This window comes from Lissotriton helveticus, chromosome 4_1 (genome assembly GCF_964261635.1).
Source record: "Lissotriton helveticus chromosome 4_1, aLisHel1.1, whole genome shotgun sequence".
NCBI classification, from domain to species: domain Eukaryota; kingdom Metazoa; phylum Chordata; class Amphibia; order Caudata; family Salamandridae; genus Lissotriton; species Lissotriton helveticus.
Genome location: NC_136063.1, coordinates 253,943,305 through 253,967,328, shown reverse-complemented (window position 1 = coordinate 253,967,328; position 24,024 = coordinate 253,943,305). Strand labels below are relative to the sequence as shown.

General features: G+C 44.5%; 1 protein-coding gene across 1 annotated transcript in view; it reads left to right on the top strand.

Moving 5' to 3' along the window:
• Positions 1-24,024, top strand: part of LOC144827122 (uncharacterized) — a 106,926-nt gene that overhangs the window by 5,529 nt on the left and 77,373 nt on the right. The window contains exons 3-4 of the mRNA XM_078685550.1: positions 15,894-16,035; positions 17,810-17,918. Of these exons, the coding sequence (XP_078541676.1) occupies positions 15,894-16,035; positions 17,810-17,918 (251 nt within the window). The remainder of the gene's footprint in view (positions 1-15,893; positions 16,036-17,809; positions 17,919-24,024) is intronic.

Below are 24,024 nucleotides of genomic sequence, written 5' to 3'. Positions count from 1 at the left end.
CAGGGTGAAGAAGGGAGGACCTCTGTGCACTTCCAAAAAATCTCTTTGAAGTCTCACCCACTTCAAAGACACAACTGGGTATAAGTACTGGACCTCCAACACCTTCACTTCATTACACTTCTGGACCTGTGAAATCTCTGCCAGGAAGAAGGACTGCTGTGCTGCTGAAGGGCTGCCACTCTGCTGGACTGCTGCTTGTCTGGAATCTTTCCTTGCTGTGCTGCATTGCGGCCTGCTGTTTCTCTGCCTGGGGAGAAGGGCTGGACCTGTATCACTTGAACTCAGAGTGTCCTACTACCTGCTGTTTTCCTGCCTGGGTGCGAAGGACTGAACCTACATCACGTGAACCCAGAGTGACTCCAAGGGCTAGCTGGCCTCCTGATATGAAGTCTCAGGGACATAAAAGATTTTCATCCAAACTGCTTCTACACCTGGACTCTACCATCTGTGAGTCTGCCCTGCCAAGTGGTGCAACCCTTCAGTCCTGGACCCTCGGAACTGGGTCTAAGGTGTTTACTTTAGCAGAACATGCATCATCTGGTGCATTGCCTCTGTTGCGTGAACCGGAACCAGCGTACCGCCTCTGAGTGGATCAGCATCACCGCTGTTGCATGGAACAGAGCTAGCGCATCTTGCAACCACCACTGCATGACCTTCTCCCTGGTGCAAGGTCTTTGCATACCCATCGAAATCCACCTCGAGAATGACGCCAAGCCTTCGCATCAAAGTTCACAGCTCATCGGAGATGACACATTGCTGTTGCTGCACGGATCAGGACCGGCGCATCACTGCTGCTGTGTGGATCAGCACTGACACAATGCCACAGCTGCACCACGCATCCTCAACGTTGACGCAACCAGGATCAGGGTACTTTTGCTCAGTGGGCAACTCTGGGTCACTGTATCTGCCCTGCACTCCATCATGGTCAGCTGGAATTTTTAACTTTGTCCTGGTCCGGGACGACCAAATATCCAGAAAGCGCTTATTGCTGCTAAACAGATTATTCTTTAAATTTCAAAATCTCAAGTTCTACTTATTGGATTTTTGTTGTGTTTATCTTGATTTATTTAATAAATTAAGTTCTATTTTTCTAAGCTGTTGTAGAATCTGTTTGTGTGGTGTTTTCACTGTTTTACTGTATGAAGTGTTGCACAAATACTTTACACATTGCCTCTAAATTAAGCCTGACTACTCTGTGCCAAGCATCTAGAAGGTGAGCACAGGTTAATTTACGGTTTGCCTGCTTATTACTCCGACTACGATTGTGGTTGCTGGTTGGCTAGGACTCATACTCCAGTCAACCAAAACCCAATTTCTAACACCAAGTACATACCATTTCCCTTGTGCGAGGAATCACTGGGTGTGGTTAATGACTCCTAATCTGAATTTTCAACTTGAAAATGAGGCATAACATGCACATTCAGATTTTAACACATAAAATTCCAGGGAGATAATTATCACATAACTCAGGATTCCCTAAGTAGGAGCTCACTAAATTAAAGCAATTTGTAGTTTAAAAACTGTTGGCAGGATTCGCAAAGGTAAATTCTTCATGTTTGTGGATTAAATTGTCAGGGGGAGAACTCCTCACATTAAAATATAGGCCTGTCCGATCTTTATGTGTTGAGTTCTCCGCCCCGACTGTGGGGTTTCCCCACTGGTAAACTTACAATTAAAACGCAATTTCGCGAATACTAAACAAGCATAAATTAACACAGAATTATAAGTTTACCTTTGTGGATCAAGCCCAGTGAATCTCCTGCCTGAATCCTAAGTATCGTCGGCTGAAGAGATTTGGAGAGGAGTTAAATTTACCGCAGAAAAGTAACATTCCTGACCGAAACCATTCATCCTTGGACCCCCGTTTTACAACTGCCTCCTCCACTTACGGGATCGTAAGTGCTCACAGGCTCTTGTCCTGAAGATGATCTCGCTAACCTGAGATCGAAACGCCATTGACCGTCCCAACAAAAAACTCCATCACCTATTTCATTTATTTGTGGAGTTTTGACAAATCATATTGTTGTACAATGTGATGTAACTTTTAATATGTCACCTACACACCTTCACTTCATGCACTTTTTACTACTTCTGTGAGCACAATATGTCACAAAGCCAATATATGATATAGCAAATTTATGGAGAGAATACGTTTGTTTTCATAACCTATTCATATCTAGTGTCCGTGCATAATAAGTATCTGAGTCCTCTCTGGACCCTATGTGAAATATGTGTGAACTGATTTAACTCCTCTCCAAATCTCTTCAGCAATGGCTGTCAGAGGACCAGATAGGCCTCCTAGACCACTTTTTCCAGAAACATTATACTGTACCCCAGGTCTTACTATGGGGTTAACCTTGTTTTGCTAAACCATGAATCCTAAGTATGGCATCTTTGATGCAATGCACTTTTGCGAGAGACCATTACAGTTGTGCAACAGCATTTTCTTATCTTCCCCTCTCATGCATCCCCATACAATCTAGGGGTGTTTCTCCTCCCCTTCCTTCCGTGGAAAGGGATTTACTCCTTCCCTTGACAGGCTTCACCCTGTTCCCATATTAAGATTTGCACATGAAGAATATTAAACCACCGTGGCCCATTGTTATTGATGGGTAAAATGGTTTTCTTATGCAAGTACATCTTTAGTGAATTTCTACCATTCACAAAGCGAGCCATTTGTCTAAGTTGTGCAAATGGTTTTGAGAATCGAAGTTTGGGCCTGATTTAGTTCTTAGCGCACATGTTACTCCATCACAAAGGTGATAGATATCCCATCTGCCGAAATCTAAACTTCATTATATCCGATGGGATTTATATTTTGGATTAAAATTCCATTATATCCTATGGGATTTAGATTTTGGTGGACGGGATATCCTTCACCATTGTGATGGAGTAACCCATCTGCCAAGAAACAAATCAGGTCCTCTGTATGTTTTTAGATGTCCTTTGAAGAAATGGCTTCTTCTGCAGTAAGCCACTTGATTCAGAAAGATTTTTAACTCAAGAAATGTTGCTGAAAAAATGTTGAGAAGTTACAAAATTGAGTAAGATTGTTTTTAAGCTAACAATACTGAATGGTAAATGTGCAAATGATTTCAGGTTGCAATTGTATGATTTAGAAAACCCTAAAAAGTTGTTTAGACCCATCTAGCTGTGCAAAATGCATGCAAAGAGCTTATGGCCGGCAGTGACTATAGTGACTATCAAGGACTAAGTGCAAATTACGATGGTCAGTATTGAGCACATGTTGCTACCACCAGTATTTTGCTTGTGGTAAACGCACACAATAACAGGCATTGGCATAGCCAATAGGTCTTGCCTTTGGGACCTTTTAAGTGTTTAGCTAGAGCTACTGGTTTTGCCAGTGTCTTTAAACTATGTTGCAGAACAATGTGGCTGCTGTGCAGCATGTTGAAAACTTACATTAGAATAGTGGTTTAAGCATTTTTGTTGCCGTGTATATAACTAAGAAGACATTATGTACAACAAGCCATGGTTTCGTTTGCAGAAAATGCTGCATGAACATTTGGAGTATATCCACACTCTGTGGACCAGGTACTGTTGCATTTGGTCCCAGGATGGCTGTTTACCTTCTCAGAATGGGGTTTGAGTACTTACCTGTTACCTGTGTGTTGGGGGCTTTCTGGATACATAGGCCGAGGAGATACTCTGGACATAAATTTATGTTGGTGATTCCTATATTGCAATTTAAGACAGATTTATTTTGTCTCCAAGTTGCGTCCAACTCAATATTACTCAGTTTAGTAGAACCGGTAGAATGAAGGACTGACCTGGCTCCACCAAATCTAAAAGCTGTTACTACAGGCTGCCACAGATCTCTGTGATCTCTGCAGTGGGTGCTTAAATATCACAGCTAAACTCGACTATCTTAAAGGGGCCACCCAGTGAATGATGTCACAATTGCTCTCAAAACCATAGTAGGCTGTAATCAAACAAAGAAACATTAGGGGCGTGGGCAGGCGGTCCAACATGGTGGAAGTGCAATTCAGGATCTGGCGGCTATAGCGGGCCACGTTGCGGTTGCCTCCAGTCCGTGCTGCCGAAAGCAGTGGGAAGGGAGCCCTGATCGGGTGACTATGTCCGGGGCTACTCTGCCGACAAATAGGGTCTGCTGCTTCATCGGGGCAGTGGGAAGTCAGTGCAGTGACGCAAGCACCATTACAGGAGACACCGCCCTTTGCCCTAACATCGGCGGCCATAGCGGGCCTCAAAGCGTTGCCTGCACCGGCGTGGGTGGCTGAAACGAGTTCCAGACTGCGAACATCCTGATGGGGGTTTGCCTGTGGTGAGACTCCCGGCCGCAAGACCAGCGCTGCAGGTACGGGCGGTGGGCTGTGGCCGGATTGGGGCAGTTGGGGTACCGGCGAGCACCCCCCCCCTCACTGCTGCTCATTGGAGACAGTATTGGTATAGGAGAGCAGCCCCCAGCCCTCTTTTACCGTGTGCCATATGAATGTTTTAGTGATTGTCTGTGGGGGAGAAGTGCAGCCTTGAGGATACTCAACGTCCCGAGGGTCATATCGCTCCAAACATACGGCCAGGGGTGCAGAGGTACATATTTGAGGATCTGATGACATCCATGCCCGACAATGCTGCTATTCTAGCAGCCACAACGCAGTCCAGAGACATGTTAGAGGCCAAAATCGGGGCTGTTGGCTCAGATGTCATGTTACTCAGACTGGATCTTCGCAATGGAGTACAACGAATAACCAAATCTGAAACCAAAATCTTGATGGTGGAAGATACGGTGACCACTCTTTAAAAGAAAGTGTCCACCTTGGAGCTACTCACGAAGGGTCTGGCAACAAGTGTTGAAGATGCAGAAGGGCAGGCACGCAGAAATAACCTCTACTTCGTGGGGTTCCCTGAAGGTTGCGAGGGTGACAATATGGAGGGCTTCCTTGTCAACTGGCTGACAGACTGGCTTCCTTCTGGTGTGCTGTCCTCCTGCTTCATAATCGAGAGTGCGGATCAAGCCCTGCTGCTGAGGCCGCCGCCTGGTGCTCGTCCCAGGCCTATCATTGCCAGATTTCTAAATTATAAAGACTGGGATGTTATCTTACAATAAGCCAGGCTTAAGGGGACACTTAAATATACCTCCTATCCTATAATGATATTTCCTGACTATACGAGGCTAGTTCAACAACACCGACAATCTTTTGTGGAGGCCAAAGCACAACTGCAGAATTCAAAAATCGAGTTCTCTCTGCTGTTCCCGGCCAGATTGCGGGTGTCCTACAAATCACGAACACACTTCTTCAAATCACCAGATGAGGTGTTTAACTGGACAGATGAAAAAGCCCCATCCTCCACCTAGAATAGATTCAGACTCATCGTCTGGGGGCAGCCACAAGACCCCTAAGGCTAATGATAAACAACGTCTTAGGTCACGGTCCAAGAGATGCTCCAAGACTCGTTGCAAGTCCCGTATACGCTTGACAGAGGATACGCCCGGAAAGACAGCATCCTAATCAATATCCATGGCAAGATACATTGTTCATAACAACCGACAGCATCATTACTTTGGCTACTTGTATTGGCACCCTTGACTTTAAAGACACTTGTATGCACAAGGGAAGTTCTATGGGGATCCATTGACAGGGGGTAGCGCCTGACCCCCGTTGGGTTTGGGACACCCACTGTGCCGTGACAGATGCGTCCATGTTCATGAGGTATTGGGTGGGAGGGATGGGGGGTGGGGTTCGGGAAAGTTACTATTTGTTTTAGTGCCATATCTTTGCATCTTACATGCAACATCTCATTTAATCATGCCATCATTGCATCATCTCCTACTCACACATACATCATTACTAACCATGCCACCAGGTATGACTAAGACTTATGATAGGTGACTTCGCATTGTCAGCTGGAATGTCTGTGGCCTCTTAGATAAGATCAAAAGGGGGACTGTGCTGCGGCAGGCCAAACGGTAGGAAGTCTTGGTCTTGCTTTTACAGAAAACTTATTTGTTGGGTAATAAGGCAACGTTCTCGACCTTTGGAAATCTGCCCGTGATGTCAAGTTGTTAAATCTAGGCAAAGCATCGCTGTCCTTGATCTGCCGACCAATTGTACACCATTATCAATGTGAAGATCCTACCTGAGCTGCAGTGGAATCCGAGCATTCATTACAAGTGACACTATTTATAAGCCAGAGAGTGGCAATCTTTGTCCTAGAATCGATACAAAGGGACAGAGCAGGGAAGATTTCTTGAAAATAACAAAAGTTTATTATACTAAAGCGAAACCCTTCTTGACCAATAGGATAACAAGATTTACGCTGGGCATACCTTGATTTAACGATTTGATCCCACTATTTACTTTTATTTACTTTGTGTATCTTTAGAGGTGCGAATCAGTTACCACTACTATTGTGTATCTATTGCTAATTATGAGAGGGCACACAGTGGTGAACACACGCCTCTTCTGGTGGCTTAATGGATTAATCTGACCACTGTTTCTGTGTTCGACCTCATGGTCACAGGTTCAAATCCCAGTGGGTCCACTCAGCCGTCTGAGGTTGAGAAAATGAGTGCCATTCTGTCGGGTTACCACAAACATCTGTTTTAGCGCCAAGATGCCCTCTTGGGTGATCGTACACTTTACAAGTGACTTTGGAAGAGGGGATGTATAAGGTGGTGAATTTGCCCCGCACAGGAATGTCAGCCCTTGCACAAGGAATGCAGGGGAGGGAGGAGCAACATCAGGGTAGTGGGATGTCATGAACATGGTTTGGAAAGCACTGATATTTACACTTTGGATAGGATAGATATTTTACAAGGAATGTACGTAGGTTTATGTGGGTTGTGTTACTTGTGTAATAAACAGAGCGCTTCATTTGGCTGCACTTCGTGCAAGGGCAATATAGATTTTATCTAGTGCCTGCACGTGCGAGGCAGGAAGAATTCATCGGTTTCCGGGAGTGCAGTGTGTGGCCTCTTTCAAATTCATTATTAAGGGTCGGATTAGCGTAGATTTAAGAGATAGATCAGCAGCATCTGAATCTTCAATACATGTGTTTAAAGATTCTAGTGCTTCAACGACAGCAAGAAGCTGTCTGTGGGTGAGACCTAAAACCATTAATCAAAACAAACTGCTTTCATGAAAAGACATTTAAAAGATTTCATTTCTAAAAATTTAAATTAATAAGAATATGTAAAATATATAAGCATTCCAGTGCATGACAGTTGCACTTAAGCTTACACTTCTCGTGGCACAACGGTGTGGTTAGTTTAATCTTTAAGGTCTATTGGAAGGAGGGACAAACTGTCCGACAGTCTTAAATTTTGTTTTGGATGCAACTTAAAAAGTCCAATTAAAAGGTTTGATTTTATCCCATCGTGTCAAATTTGTTGTCCATGACCCCGCTGCCTGTCTATAATAAAGTGAACCAGGAGCACTTACAATGAAACTGGTGACTTTTCGTAAGACACGTTTAACAGCCTAAACGAAAACTCAAAGACATCCTTTTGTTCCAGGATATGGGGAACAGCCCTGTAGAGACACTAAAAGATTAGACTACAGGCGACGCCCTCTCAAAGACATGTTGTGTGTTAAGTGCCTATCAGAGGGTCCTGTGAGGGGTTTCCACGGGTAGAGACCGTCAGCCTTTTTAGGTCTCGTGACCTATCAATGCGCATGCGCATTGAGCGGAGCGAGATATAAAGGGGCTTAAACAGAGCTTACCAAGATCAGGCGATTCCATGCAGTTCCCGTGAAAAGCTCGCTCAATGCGCATGTGCATTGCTATAAAAAGCGGGTGCACAGACAACAGCCTCCCTCCCAGAGGCATCCCCCAGCGTGCGCTGTGCCAACAAGCCTTTGAAGTGAAGCTTAGCTTCACTTCAAAGGTATCCGCTACCCCCGCCCCCTGCTTCACACGTTTCTCGCATTTCTCCTGCCTCCCTCGCCTCCCTCGCCCTTCAGCGTGCCTTTTCCTAATGTCCAAAGAGTCTGCGGCTCCGTTTCTCCTCAATGTCCTTCCTTCTGTTGTTCACCCTGCTCCCTTTCTTCCTTCGTTCTTTCCTTTCCTTCTTTTGGCCCGTCAGCCTCCATCCTTTCTTTCCCTCTTCCTTGTTTCATCTTTGTTTTCTCACTGTACTGCCTTTTGCCCATCTCTTTCTACTGTCTCTATCTCTTTTTTGCCCCTTCCCTTCTGTATGATGCATGTCTCTTTTCTGTATCGCACTTTGTCAGTCCTGCACCACCCAGTCTCTCCCGTGGGTGCACTTACATTTCTCTATCATTTCTCATTGTCTCCACTTAGTGCCTTTATTGCTCTCTTTCTCTCGTGCGTTGATCTTCGTTTTTCTCATCCACATTGCCTGTCTAATGCATGTCTCTTTCCTACTCTGCCCTTAAAATATTGGAATTCCGAGTTTCCCATTCACTCTCCTAGTCTCTTTATTGCTGTCACTCTATTTCTCGTTGCTATATTTCTCCCAGAGTATTCTATCTCTTGCCTGTGTCTGTTTGTGCACCCATACTTTTATTGTCTGTATAGCTCGCCTCTCTTGGACTCAAACTTTACACTCCCTCTTGCCTCTCTCTCTCTCTGTTACTTTTACCCAATGATGCCCTCTTCTTTCTCTTTCGTTCTCCCTGTGTCTCACTGTACTGCCTTTTGCCCATCTCTTTTTTTCAACTCGTCCATCTACTACCACTATCTCGTCTGTATCACGTACTTCCCAGTCCCTCATTTGCTAGCCACATGCATTCATTTTTCCCCAACTTCTCGTTGTCTCCCTCCAGTTTGTCTTACTGTTTCTCTCCCTTTCATTCATATTGTCTGCTCTCGTCTTTCTCTCTCGCAATCGCTCTGGCCCACTCGTACCTTTTTCAGACTCTCTATCTCCTTCTTTCATAGCACCTACAATCTAGCTGCCACTGCCCTTTAGTCTCTCTGTGCCCCTCCTCTCCCCGTGCTCTGCCTGCTCTATGCCTGTGCCTCCCCGCGGCTTGACCTGCTCGGTGGATCGTCGTCTTCTATATCTGCCTTTGCCCCTCCTGTTTCTCACCGCATGATCTCTGTCTGCGGCACTCTTCTTCCTCAAAGCCTGCCATCCTTTCTCTCTTACTCCTTCTTTGTGTCTGTTTCTCAGGCAGTTTCTGCCTTCTATCTCCCCTCCTCTCCCTCCTTCCCTCTCGTCCTCCCTCTCCCTCCCTCCCCTCACTCTCTCACTCTCCCTCTCTCCGTCTACCTCTCTCCCTTTCCCTCACTTCCCGCTCCCTTTTCCTCACTTCCCTCTCCCTCTCTCCTCTCTCCTTTCTCACCCTCTCCCACTCTCTCTCCTCTCCCCCTCTCCCCCTCTCCCCCTCTCTCTCCTCTCTCCCTCTTTACCTTCCCCCTGCTCTCCTTTTTCTCCCTCTCCCCATCTCCCCCTCTGCCTGCTCTCCTCTCTCTCTCTCTCCCTCCCTCCCCTCTCTCTCCCCTCCGTCCTTCACTCTTGTCCTCCCCCTCTCTTCTTACCCTCCCTCTCTCCCTCTACCCTCTCTCCCTTTCTCTCTCTCCCTTTCCCTCACTTCCCTCTCCCTCTCTCCCTTTCCCTCTCTTCCCTCTCCTCTCTCCCCGTCTCCCTTTCCCTCACTTCCCTCTCCCTCTCTCCCTTTCCCTCTCCTCTCTCCCCATCTTCGTCTTTCTCTCCTCTCTCCCCCTCTCTCTCTCATCTCTCCCCCCTCTCTCTCTCATCTCTCCCCCCTCTCTCTCTCTCTTTACCCTCTCCCTGCTCTCCTTTTTCTCCCTCTCCCCATCTCCCACTCAGCACCACCACAGCATAATTCAGCACCACCACAGCATCACTCAGCACCACCACAGCATCACTCAGCAGCACCACAGCATCACTCAGCACCACTCAGCACCACCACAGCATCACTCAGCACCACCACATCATCACTCAACACCACCACAGCATCACTCAGCACCACCACAGCATCACTCAGCACCACCACAGCATCACTCAGCACCACTCAGCACCACCACAGCATCACTCAGCACCACCACATCATCACTCAGCACCACCACAGCATCACTCAGCACCACCACAGCACCACTCAGCACCACCACAGCACCACTCAGCACCACCACAGCACCACCGCAGCACCAATCAGCACCACCACAGCACCAGTCTGCACCACCACAGCATCACTCAGCAACACCACAGCATCACTCAGCAACACCACAGCATCACTCAGCACCACCACAGCATCACTCAGCACCACCACAGCATCACACAGCACCACCACAGCATCACTCAGCACCACCACAGCATCACAGCATCAATCTGTGCAACCATTCAACAACAGCTGGTTCAATTATGTTCTCTCAATGTTTCAAGATTTATTACAAATGTCACAAAAAGATGTTAATATTTCACTTCTGTTCTTGGATTTTCGTCACAATAAAATACACTGAACATAATCTTCACAAAAGTTTTTTTACAAAAGTTTAAGCTATTGCCATTATAAATTACAATCACTTTTATTTAAGTATTAATTACTTAAAAAAATTAAAAGCCATTGTTATTTGTAATATCAGTACATCTAAGTCACGTAAATACAAATCATGTTGCATTACAAATGCTATAGGTGTCACATTTGCGAAAGTTATAACTATTGGCATTGTAAACTGTCAAAGATATTAATTTAGCTATTTTCAAAACAAAAACAAAAATAAAATAATTGTCATTTACAAAACCGATAGCTCCAACTTTTCTAATGCGAGACCTATTGCATTTCCAATGCTTGTTTCTCTTCTCTGCTTGACAACTTTCTGTCGATGGTTTGTAAAACACTGTGAGACACATAAAGATCGTCTCACAGAGGCGTGGGATGGGGTGTTAAGAGTGCTCAGGTGAGGTAAAGAAACCAAGACAGAGTGAAGGGCTAAATTTTTGACACAATGGTCTTCCCCAAAGTGGTAGCATCTCCGTGGCCATGTGTTCCGCCCAAACTGGACAAGACTGGATAAACAGTTTATCAGCTGGCTAAAAGCGTTGCGTTCCTTTAACTTGTAGATTAACCACATCGCCGCGCCGTGAATTTGCCCGTGATGCGGGCGGGGCTAGGGGGTGCGCGCAGCGCTCCCTCACTCATGACGCCTCTGCGCCGTCATGAGCCACGGGCTGCGTGTGCTCATGATGGCGTGGAGCCGTCATGACACCGCCCACTCACTAATTCGCCCGCACAGACAGGGAATTGGTGACGCGCAGACGGAGCGTGGGCGGAGCGGCAGTTGATGACAGCTCCAGGCCCTGATGAGCCCACGCCGCCCGTGGCTCATGATGGTGTGGGGCCGTCATGAGCGTCAAAGTGGTTAATATTGTTGATGTTTTTGTTGCTGTAAGTATTATATTTGTTGTTATTATTATTGTTTTTAATTTACCATTGTGTTGCAAATAATAATAACAGCAGCAGTAATTGTGAAGCAATCCTAATAAGCACCATCATCATAATGGAATAATCATATTCGATTCTTAGCGAAGATGTATTTCCTTTCTTTCCTCCACTAGCTAGGCACGAGATATTATATTCTAGGCTTCCTCTAGCAGCGTGTGGTCCAGTAAATTATTAGGTAGTGCCATTTGTTGACCCACCTTCCAGCCCTTTCCTCCACGGGAAAATGTGACAGAAAGTGCAATTCCTTCAGGTTCCTTGAGATTAAGGAAAAAAACATATTCAAATGTTGGGACTGCAGTGAGGACAAGTGGGTCACCAGCATCTGGCCAGTAAGCGTGGGCCCTCTGGCGCGGAGGCGCGATGATTCCGGGGGTGCGGACAGCACAGGGACCACAGGCTGTTGAGAACACCTCAGAAAACCTGCTACTTTAACTTCATTAACATCATGGTTACTCTGAAGACCAAAAAGTAGATGTCACTGCTGACCAGTCGGAGGTTGTTTTTTTTTTTTTTTTTATCACAAAAGGATAAAAGGTTATACTTGTAAAGCAGATGCCTTAACACATTGGTCTGTTTTTCGGGACGTGATGCTGGTGACATGAGATCTATCTATCTATCTATCTATCTATCTATCTATCTATCTATCTATCTATCTATCTATCTATCTATCTATCTATCTATCTATCTATCTATCTATCTATCTATCTATCGATCTATCTATCTATCTATCTATCTATCTATCTATCTATCCATAACGTATAATAGTTTTAAAAACAGCCAGCGTTTTCTTTCTACTTACCCGGGGTTCCTGAAGACACTTTAAAAAAATCCATATGTGCCACTACCTAACATAAACTTTTAATTTTGCTTAATAGCTGTAGAAAAGACTCTTTTGTAGAGATGCCTCTTAGGACATTTTATCTAAATATAATGAATGCGCAATGCACACTATAAACTGAATCATTAAGAGGCGCTATTATCAAATAAACCAACAGTACGCTTTTTATTAACCTAAAGAGTTGGTGTGGACCTGTCTGAATGCCGGCTTGCAGATTACACATTATTGTCTACAAGCGCTCAGCCCACTGGGTTATCAGTCCCACCTTCTATCCTGGGTGGTGGAACAGCAGAGAAGAGGCCTGAGCGATAAGCAGTGGTACCCAGTGTACTGAGCCTGCACTCAGGGCAGTGCAGTTACCTCCAGAGCAGAAATGCACCTACAGGATAGGAGGGAAGAGCAAAAGCAACTTATCAGGTTCTGCAATGTGCACACAAGGCATGGAGTAAACCAGAAATGCGCCTTGAAGCTGTCCAGGTTTTTATGAACACAAAGCAGTGTCCTTCACTTCTAACAAACCTTCCGGAAGCTGAATATGACCCAATGTGACATTAGCGCAAGTATCCCAGTGCCACCTTTACATTATTTTACATGGTCCCACCATTGGCAGACAGCCTTAAACAATAACAAATGCATCACTGGGTCTGGTGGATGAGTGGGCTAATGCAGCCCCTCAAGGAGTGTGGCCTGATCTCATGGTCACACTTTCGAGCCCTGGTATGGCCACTCAGCTTTTCAACGCGTTTCAAACCTCAAAATGGTTATGAGGTTTTCATCAGGACCTGGACCTGGTCGTGTCTTCAGTGCTTTGATTTGTCCTTAATGGAAATTCTCGTGAGAATACAGGTGCGGAGCCCAACTTGTTCTCTGATTCCTTTGTCTTTTATGCAATTCTGGTCTTCAATTAAATGATGACTTCTAAGCCCCGTGGTAGAGGTTTGACTGTAAAGAAAGAGTCACTTGCCCGAAGTTCTTTTCAGTATCCATTCTGACGAAGAAACGTTTGAAACACGTTGACCCCAGCGTCTGGGATAAGACACATGCAGTGTGTTCCAGGAGAGATTTTCACATTAATAGTACTCTCTTGTTGTCAACTCTCCAAATCAAAGTTCCCAGAGCTTTAAACACTGGCAGGAGATAATAGACATTCAGTTGGAGAAATTTAAACTTCCCGCCCAGTGTTTCAGATTTTAGTTAGGGACTGATCATACATGTATATAGGCCAAAAAGTCTGTATACCTTACGCTGAATTTTGTACATATGATATTTTGTAAACATTTGTTGTTTCAGTAATCTGTGTTTGTATATTGTTGACAGAAAAGCTGTATAATCAAGTGTTACCATACACGATGACATCACTAAAATGCATCAACATTTCTTTTAATAAGATGAAGATAAGTGAAATGAATCACACAGGGCTTGTGAATTAATGACACCGCCTTGTTTATTGGTAAAGTTTCGGAAAACGAATGCAACTAGAAACTAAGTTTATATTCAGGATATGGGCATAAAGCTCTGCCCACTTTCCGCCCATCTTTTTAGTTGGCTCCTGTCCCTGTCCTTTGTAAATGGTGGCTTACCATTGGTCACTAGGCTTAGTAGTCTATCCTTAGTGCCGCCTTGTCTCTTCTAGTAACCTCCCATGATAGCGCCAGTGTTACCTGTGTTATTACTCCTTAGGTTGTAATTACAACCTCAGAGCACTATTTACTTAAATGGCTTTAGGCAGGACACATTCTTGGTCCTAAGCAAGTTTGGCAGTGTATACTTTACTCAATAGCACCTCTCACATTTATCTGAGACCTCCTATAAATTTCTCTTCATCAACTCCACACAGAGTACAACCTAATCCAGAATTAATATAATAATTATTTTTTCACATTTCAAAGCTACTAATTGTATATAAGGACATAGCTATTCGAATGTACTCATGGTACTGTCTTGCTTGCAATGCATTATGGGTAGGGTGGATTTCTCATATCTTCTGCAGTGTGCAAAATGGGACCTCTTTTGGCCATATATGGTACTGCACCCTGCAACATGGCTAGGTAAAATACATTGGCATTTATAATGCCAATAACTCCAACTTTGCAGCGTGCAGGACTATATGTGGCCAATAGAGGTCCCAGGGGACTGCGTTTAGCTTCATAGGGAACTGCACCCTGCAACATGGCTAGGTAGAAAACATTGGCATTTATAATGCCAATACCTCCAACTCCAACAAATGCAAGACATATTGCATTTCCAATGCAATAGGTCTCACATTTGTTAAACTTAGAGTTGTTGGCGATGAAAATAAAAATGTTTTCACATTTACTTTATTATACCATTGGCACTAGTGCTATGCAAATATAATAACTCCACTGCAAATAAAAAAAAGAAAAGTAAAAAACATTATTTTTTAACACCAACAGCTCTACCTTTAACAAATGCGAGACCTATTGCATTGCAAATGCTTGTTATTACAAATAAAAAGGGACAAGGGTTGCAAGGGATACGTAAATGAATTCTAGCTACTTGGGTGATGAGAGGCTCCGAAGGGACGGGTGCAGCAACCTCTGCCACCGCTCTGTTCACCCCACTGTTCTTTGCAGGGCTTGGCCCCCAATAAGAGTACAGGAACTTCCTTGACTGCCCGCTTTCCCATGACCTTAGGAAGTCATTGTGGGGTGGTGGGCGGGTTAATTCTTGATAATGGCCATGGTGACTCAGTGCAGGGGACTGACAGATCTGGATCAGACAAGGCAAGAGACAAAGAGCAGTGAAAAATGGGGTCAGGGGGTGATTGATGATGAAGCAGACCCGCCAGGGACGCCCGAAATTCTCCTCAGATTAAGTCATGTCCAGAACAGATGGGGAGAACATTTTGAATAAAAGGGTGCCTGGGGAAGCAAGGGCCCAGAAAGTATCCAACCTACGCCACCAGAGAGGAAAGCATTCCTGTGCAAATGCTGAACCTTGCAACCACTAGAACAAGAAGTTCAAATGGTGTGTTTAACGAGAAAGAGTACGGCTCCTTGGAAACGGGCACACCCAATACAATATACATTTGTTAATAGCCTAAAAAAAAGGCTGGAAATGTAGAGCAACCTGGGAGGAAAAATGATGGGTGGGAGAGAGGCTGGGGAGGGGGTTTAACTAACGAGGCAAGAGGTTAGCTGTCAGAGAAAAGCGTGCGTCCTGCCGCAGCAGCCGCCATGTGCGCCGCTGCTCGCTCCCGCAGCAATACTCCATGGGAGTGAACTTTTGAAAAAAGATGGGACATGAACCCACCATTAGCCATTTGCAAGTTACGATTTTAAAATGACACACAAAATCCAATCCAAAGCATGGGAGGAGTCAGACCCCACAAAGCACTTACAACAGATCGCCTAACAGTGTAAGCGCTGGATAGGCTCGACATAAAAAGCATATCAATTCGGAAGAAAAATATCTCAATTTATATGTGATAAAGGAGATCTGTTCAGTGAACCAGAGATTCAAATGGGAAGTTACCAAGCTGTCAGCGTTTTCAAGCACAGATGAGGTGGACCAATTCTAAACCAGTGCATGAATTCATATTAACTGAGAGTAGTCCAAAATATTTTTTTTAACGTTTTGAAATATAGTTGTTTGATAACCACCAGCACATTCTATTCCAGACAAGCCTCTTCCTCGTGACATGAACACTAAGTCCCAGCTAACGAGCCTCTACAATCAACCTGTTGTACTCGCAGAGTATGTAAACAGACCTTTGGAACGCTTGCCTGTATCAGTGGGAGATATAAGCCACTCAGGAGTAAGGTAATACTATTCTGAACAAGAAAGACAAGTTACTTCTTCAGCATAAAACAGTGCCTGATATTATCGTTGATTGATAAACTCTGTTACATTGTGTCCAGTTTTGAAAGATCAGACCAACGCATTCCCTGTACCTTGTTGTATATTTGTGTCAAATCTTATAATTGTGTCAGGAATACTAGCCATAGAGAGTACAATTTGCATGCATTATTCTCTCCTGCATTTCCAGGTTATTTTCTTTCAGAATGAGCAGCTAATCTGTTCCTCAACCTGCCGAGGAGAACCCACATCACCCTGCACCTGAAAGACCTCCACTGACACCCCATCTAAAAAAGATGCCAATTCAAGCTAATGACCCACTCCTACAAAGCTCTCCACAACCAAGAACCTGCCTACATGAACCACTGCTTGAATTTTCACCTACCGCACCCTCGCTGACAGACTTCAGGAAGGGACTCAAGACCTGGCTATTCGACTGACACCCACAGCACAGCGTCTAAACACCCTAATGGGTGATAAGTCACACTATATAAGTACCATTGACTGATTGAAATCACTGTGCAGATGCAGTTCCCAGAGCCATGGGTCTTTCTCTTACCTCACAGCCAAATTATGGAATTCACTTCTCTTGCAGATCAGGGAAACTCATAATCACATCCTTTTTAGGGAAAAACTAAAAACTTGTAATTTCCAGCTTCCGTAATTTATCTGTGCTTTTCTCTTCTTTGGTTAGTCTGTCAGACCAAGGACACCCTCTGGGTATCGGTTTGCACTTTGTTCGTTTTAATTCAGTCAAAGGTGCACACTCCCAGCTTCTCCGCACACACAAATGATATTGAGGATGTGGTCCAATGGCTAGAGTCGTCAATCTCCAAGTTGGGGAACTGGGTTTGAGTTTTGGCAAGGACGCTCAACATCCTCTGATTTATTGCAAATCACTTAATCTGCCTGTGCCTATCAAAAATGAGTTTGTCCATCTATAACGTAAGTGGTGCTCATGTGAAGTGCTCTGATGCCTTCGGGTCGAGTTTGGGCTATATAAAACTGAAATTAAAAATTATTCAAAGGGAGGATGGGCGGCTGCCGGGCAACGCAGGCTTCCCCACTCATAACCAAACATACTGGCTAATTTTGACCTCCCATTTTCACACATCCTTGTTTATTTAGATCATAATTGATGTACATTTGCACATTGCTCTCCATGCTAAACACACATTCCCTATGATTATGTTAGGTATGAGTAGTGTATCTACTACCCCTGTTTTTCTTTGCATCATGGTAGTTTTAGTTTTGTATTCCCTGTCATAAATACAGGTCTGCAAGTCTTGGAATGTAAATGGTCCTTGTGTGCTACTAAGCATAGCATAGATCCATGACTTTGTGGCCCATTCGACATTGCTTTATAGTAATCACTCTAGTTCAATGGAAGAAAAACAAGACTGCAACATCCAGAAAGCATTATGAAATCACCCAAAAGTCCAGACTGTAAACAGTGTTTATAATGACCAGGTAGGAGAATTCATCCAATATGGGACATTTTATATGTGCTCGATAGCATTCTGCTCTGACCAGGACATTTCACATAACAAATGGATCCTACGTAAAGACGAGATTAGCAATATAATAGGATGGAAAGTCTGCACATGTGATCTGTGTTGACAAATAATTCCTGGAATCAGAAGCATCTGTTGTCACATTTCATTAAAAGTGGCATGATACATTTTCACTTTTATTTCTGTCCTGATACCACATGGTACAATATTCTTTTGTTTTGTAGAGTTACGCTGGCGGATGGCAGGACATTTCTGATCCACAAGGGCAGTAATTTTGGCGCCTCCTCACAGACAGTGGTTGTTGATGCTAAGCATATGATTGGTTCCTGGGCGGTAGGTAACAATTGTTTTACATAATACAATATGTGGTAAAGAACATGTGTTGACCACAGGGTGCATTGTTGCACAGGGTGCATTGTTTCCTAGACTATATGATACATTAGTTAATTGTGTGACAATTCCTTCTCGCCTAAAACCCACTAGAGTAGTGAGCTTCTCTGCACAGTATGCACAACATTCGGGAGCAATTGTTAACCTCTTTGGTGCTCATGACAGCTCCCGGCCGTCATGAGACACGGTAGGCGTATCCTCATGACGGCCAGGAGCCGTCCGAACGTTGCCGCTCCTCCCACGCGCTGTTAATTCCCCGCCTGTGCGGGAGAATTAAATAGTGTCCGGAGTTCGTTTGGCTCCCGGCTGTTATGAGCACATGCCCACTGTGATTTATGACGGCCGAGAGCCGTCATGAGCACTGCTGCGCCACGCCCACCCCCTAGACTCCCCCACGCCGAGGCAGAATTCGTGCCGCTGCAAAGGGGTTAAGCAACTCCCAGCAGTCCTGCTTACTTTATTGACTCTTGGTTTAAAAGGTGGAATTGTTAAGTTTGAAAAGGTAAACACTGGAAAGGAAAAGCATGACATTATGAGCACAAAAACGTGATACTGTCTTTGTATTCTGCATTATGTTCAAAAGATAAAATTTCAAAATGTAACTATATTTTTAGTTTGGTTTTTATTTATTTTTAACAGCCTTCCTTCCAGTTAAATAGGCTAACTCTAAAACCCATTTCATTACGCATTACTCCTTTCATAGTGAAACACTTTTGTTAAGTTTTTCCATATATGTATATATATATATATATATATATCAATATATATATATATATATATATATATATATATTCACTCAAAAACTATAAGTTTTAGGGGTGTTATAGTTAGCTGGACATTTCACTCATACAAAACCATTGAAATTGCTCCTATATAGTTAGTTGTACTAACTATATTTCGCGCACCCGCAATCCACTGCTAATGATGTCACATATTACATCATTCATGACATGTTCAGTGCCATCACTGATGACATCTCAAATGACATCACTGATTCTCTCTCTCTGCTACTCACTCTCTACTACTCTCTTCTACTCTCTACTACTCACTCTCTACTGCTCTCTACTACTCACTCTACTACTTACTCTCTACTACTCACTCTCTACTACTCTCTCTACTATTCACTCTACTACTCTCTACTACTCACTCTCTGCTACTCTCTCTACTGCTCTCTACTACTCTCTACTACTCACTCTCTACTCTATTACTCACTCTCTTCTCTCTACCTCTCTACCTCTCTCTACTTCTTTCTCTACTAGTCTCTACCTCTCTACCTCTACCTCTCTACCTCTACCTCTCTACCTCTACCTCTCTACCTCTACACCTCTACCTCTCTACCTCTCTCTACACGCACACATATACACATATATATATGCATATGCATTTATGTATGTGTATATATATATATATATATATATATATATATATTCACTGAAAAAACCATAGGTTATAGACCATATATAGTTAGGAATTAGCATTTAAAAAACCTTATTTTACTCACACAAAACCATTGAAATTCCATATATAGTTAGTTGCACTAACTATATATCGCGCACCCGCAATCCACTGCTGATCATGTCACATATTACATCATTCATGACATGGTCAGTGACATCACTGATGACATCACTGATGACATCTCAAATGACATCACTGATGACATCCCTGATGACATCATCCAGTGACTGTGTGTTTCTGTAAAGTTTAAATATGTTTTACATATTGAAGAATGAGTAGATGTATAACTGTCTGGACGAAGGATTTAGTAGGTGCATGACTGAATGTATGAGTGAGTGATTAAATGTGTCTCACTGAATGCATGGGTTAGTGACTAAACTGTCTTAATTTGTGCATCATTATGTCTGTTGTGATGTAAACTGCTGCATGTGTTGATCATTAGCTATACGAGAGGCTATATGTGTTATTAATTGGTTGCCCAAGTATTTCTATGGGAGATTGAGTTTGTGTGGGGGTGGCTGGAAGGTGTGTGACTCTATGCATAGATGTGTGAGCAGTTTATTCACTAGGTGTATGAGTTCAAGACTGCATGTGGAAACAGCTACATGGGCAGTTGACTGTGTGCATGAGTGTATTGATGAGTGAATGGATATCTCAATGCTACATGTCATAGTAAGTACATATGTTAAACACAGTACATGTGAGAGTTGGCATATATAAATAACTGTGCATGAGAGCCACTGAATGAGTGAGTGGTTGTATCGATCATTGTGAACTTGTATCAGGGATTGTATAAGAGAGTAAATATGTGTTAGTATATGTTTCAATAAGTAAGGTGTGTTTAACTGTATAGTTGAAGAAATGGAGGTGAGATTGTTTCTTTGCATGACTGACTGGGTGTGTGAGTAACTCCATGGATGAGTGGCAGTGTGTGAGTGTCTGTATACACTGAGTGTATCTAAGGTTATATTAGAGTCTGAAGAGGTTTATCGTATTAGCACAAGAATGATGTCAAATGAGATGTCATCAGTGATGTCATCAGTGATGTCATTTGAGATGTCATCAGTGATGTCATCAGTGATGTCACTGACCATGTCATGAATGATGTAATATGTGACATGATCAGCAGTGGATTGCGGGTGCGCGATATATAGTTAGTGCAACTAACTATATATGGAATTTCAATGGTTTTGTGTGAGTAAAATAAGGTTTTTTAAATGCTAATTCCTAACTATATATGGTCTATAACCTATGGTTTTTTCAGTGAATTTCAATGGTTTTTTAATAGCAAATATCATAAGCTGTCGAATGTCAACTACGTGGTAAGTAAAAACATTTTCGTGTTTATGCACACTGATCTGCTTTGAATGCTGCCCCCCACCCCTCATTTCTATTAAGAGTACTCTCTCTTTGCAGATAGTGAAGGGTAGTTAACGCAGGCCTTTGCCCCCGTTGCCCCCGTTGTAATCCGTCGTGCCTGCTTCTCTCTCCATTTGATTGATTGTTCTCTTTGGTTCATTCTCTATTTACAAACAAGCACAGAGTCGCAATACTCTGTTTAGTCTTTGCAGATAGCGAAAAATCGTGTAAAAAAACAAAAGGAATCGAGCAAAATCAGTAGGCCACTAATGGGATCTCTTTTTGACCTCCCTAAAATAGAAACATTAGGAACAACCTGTTGATAATACCAATGTGTATGTACATAAGCGGCGTTCATTTGTGTTCACAGTACCCCTTGTTGATTGTTTGAATCGAGCATTGAATTGTTCGAAGTTGATTCTCTTAAGAATCTTCTCTGCCTGCAAACGAGGAAGAATAGGAATATTCTCTCTCCCTTTGCAGATAGTGAAGGGTAGGTAACGCAAACCTTTAACACGTTGTGCCTATTTCGTTCCTCATTGATTGATTGTTTCCCCAAACATTGACTGTTTGGGAATTGGTTCTTTTTGGAGGTATTCCCTGTTTGCAAATATACGTAGGAAAATCTTTGCAAATAGTGAAAGGGTACGTAATGCGGACCTTTCTCCCCCGTTGTAATCTGTCATGCCTATCTACTCCCCACTGATTGATGCACCTGTTTCACCCGGACCATTTACTAGAGATACGTCATCTGGCCCGACCAGAGAGCACCCCTAGTGAAAAGGACATATGCAATAATAACGAAGTGATCACTGTATCCTGTTAACAGAAACTTTAGCATGAAACAACCTGGAAAGAAAAGAATAGGAAAACGAAAATCAGTAGGCCACTGATGAACATGAACTTTTATTAAACAACGAACAAAGAAACGATAACATAACGTAATGATAAAACCTATTAATGTCCTAGAAACAAGAAAACGTTAAAATATGCCAGTGGTGAGAGACCAGAAAAACAGTAAGAGAAACCAAATCACCCCTCGCTGTCCCACCGCCTGCCACGCCAAAAAAATCGATAGACTAGGGAAAATGCAAGTCAGTAGAACATCCGCCCCCACTCTTGAAACTTCCAAGGTGGGGCAGGGTTGCGGCTACGCCCAGCCGGGAGCAGCCCATATAAGGCGGGTCCTGCTGCCACGCCTCGGCCAGGAGATCCTAACGTAGGGTGTAGCCGGAGGAGAGGCCGAGGCCAGCGGGACCCGGCCAGGGGATTGCCTTTACAACGCTGAACAGTTGCAGGGGGGGGGAATGTCTCCTCGACCCTCCCCTCTCTCTCCCAGTCCGGCCGCGGTGGCCCTTGACAGTTTCAGGTAGTCCCGCCACATGCTCTTCCGGTCCGGCCACCAACGGTCGGGGGGCCGAGGCCGACGGGATCCGGCTGCAGCCGATAAACCAAGAAACCCGTTCATGGGGCCAGAGCCAGGGGCGTCCGGCCGACATCTACCGGAAGCCCGGCCCGAAGACGGACGGGACACTTCTTCTTTCTTGAATAATGGCTGCGACAACACTGGGGGGGGATGTCTTGCACATGCCTCCGACCCCCCCCCCCCTCGTCCTCATCGCCTGGTCCGGCCATAACAAATCTCAAGCGAGACGCCGTGGGGTGCACTGGGAGGGAGAGACGGTGCGAACAGGCCTCTCCCGCCTCCCCAGGTGGAGGCTTCCCAGCTGCACCCTCAGCGCTCCAGGCGCCCGGAAAAGGGTTCTTCCACTGTGGCCATGCTGCAACGTCTCGCCCGGCAGGGTGGAGCCCGTCCGCTCATTTGACCCCGCGATCGCCAGTAGCTACCGAACTCTCAAAATGGCGGTCGACCTGGCAAGAGCGGGCCCAGCATAAAGAAATGGCCCGGTCACTGGTTGACTCCACCACCGTAGTCCTCCACGACCTTGAAGATTCTAGAGGAGCCGCGGGAGTCTCCGACCCCCGATGGGGAATGACTGCCATGATCGCCCGTGGAGTGACGAAACTGTATCCGCGGGACGTCGGCGCTCCCATGCTGGCGCCAGCCTCACTTTGAATTACTAGAATCCTGCAGACCTCAGTTCCGGTGAAAGCACAGTGTGACCCGGTAGGAAAAATTGTTGCACCCCCTCCCCTTTTTGACTGATAGTTCAAACCACCGATCCTTTCCTTTGCCCTTTTAACGGAACTTTGGACTGGCTCCCCCTCTTTTACATTTTCTAGAGAAAACAAAACATTAACCACTACATTAGCATAGCAGTTGACACCAGAACTGTATTCAAATTGAAAACCAACAACATCTTCAACAGAATCCTTTTTGTTTCTGCTGTGACCCTGCTACAGCACAGGCATTGTCCCCAGCAGTAATTCTGCAATGCCGGTAAGAATAGCTGTGGTGCCTACTGGACTCACTCACCCCCGCGGCGCCCCACGCCGTTATTTGCTGGGCGGCAACTTACTAGACATCACTTTCGTGCCATCTAGATTTCAGCGCGTTCTGCTGCCTTGGAACTATTCGCACAACAGACTGCTACTGACGACCAACCCCCAGGCAACATCTTCTGAATTTTCATAATTTGAAAGAACTAGTAACATGTCCTCATCAGGAATTCAAAAGAAATTGCCACGGTCTCTTCGTTGTTTAAATGTTTTTACTGTTTTTGTTTTGTTGCATATATTTATATGTTATTAAAGTTTTATATTCCTACTACTTTGTTGGAGTGCTATATATTTTTAATGTGACACATAATTGTAAAAACTTTGATGTACAAAGAGTCATTCCTGGAATCTTCCGCTTCAGGCTCGGTCCCCTCCCCAATCACAATACAGGATGGTTTTCAGATAGTAGGAACACGTGTGGTGTGACGGATCTCATCGGGTGTGGGCCTTGATCTACTATAACTCCTTTGAAGAGGGGTGATTCTTTACAGCTGGGGCCATAAACTACATCTGCAGGGCTAGGTGATAGCCTGGACAATCGGACACAGAGGAAGAGGAGTGTCAGAGGGTGCGGTAGTGAATAGGGCGAAAGGGAGGTGTCGGGCGTGCACAGAGTGTGATTTTCAGGGAAGAGCAGCGCAGATGGGGGGAGGTTTATTGCCGATGCATAAGACAGAGAGCGGGGGTGACCAGTGCCTGGGGAAGATGCTTGCGAGGGTGGGGAGCCATGCTACGAATCGACAGCGTGCAGAGAGTGGGTCTGGTCAAGGCA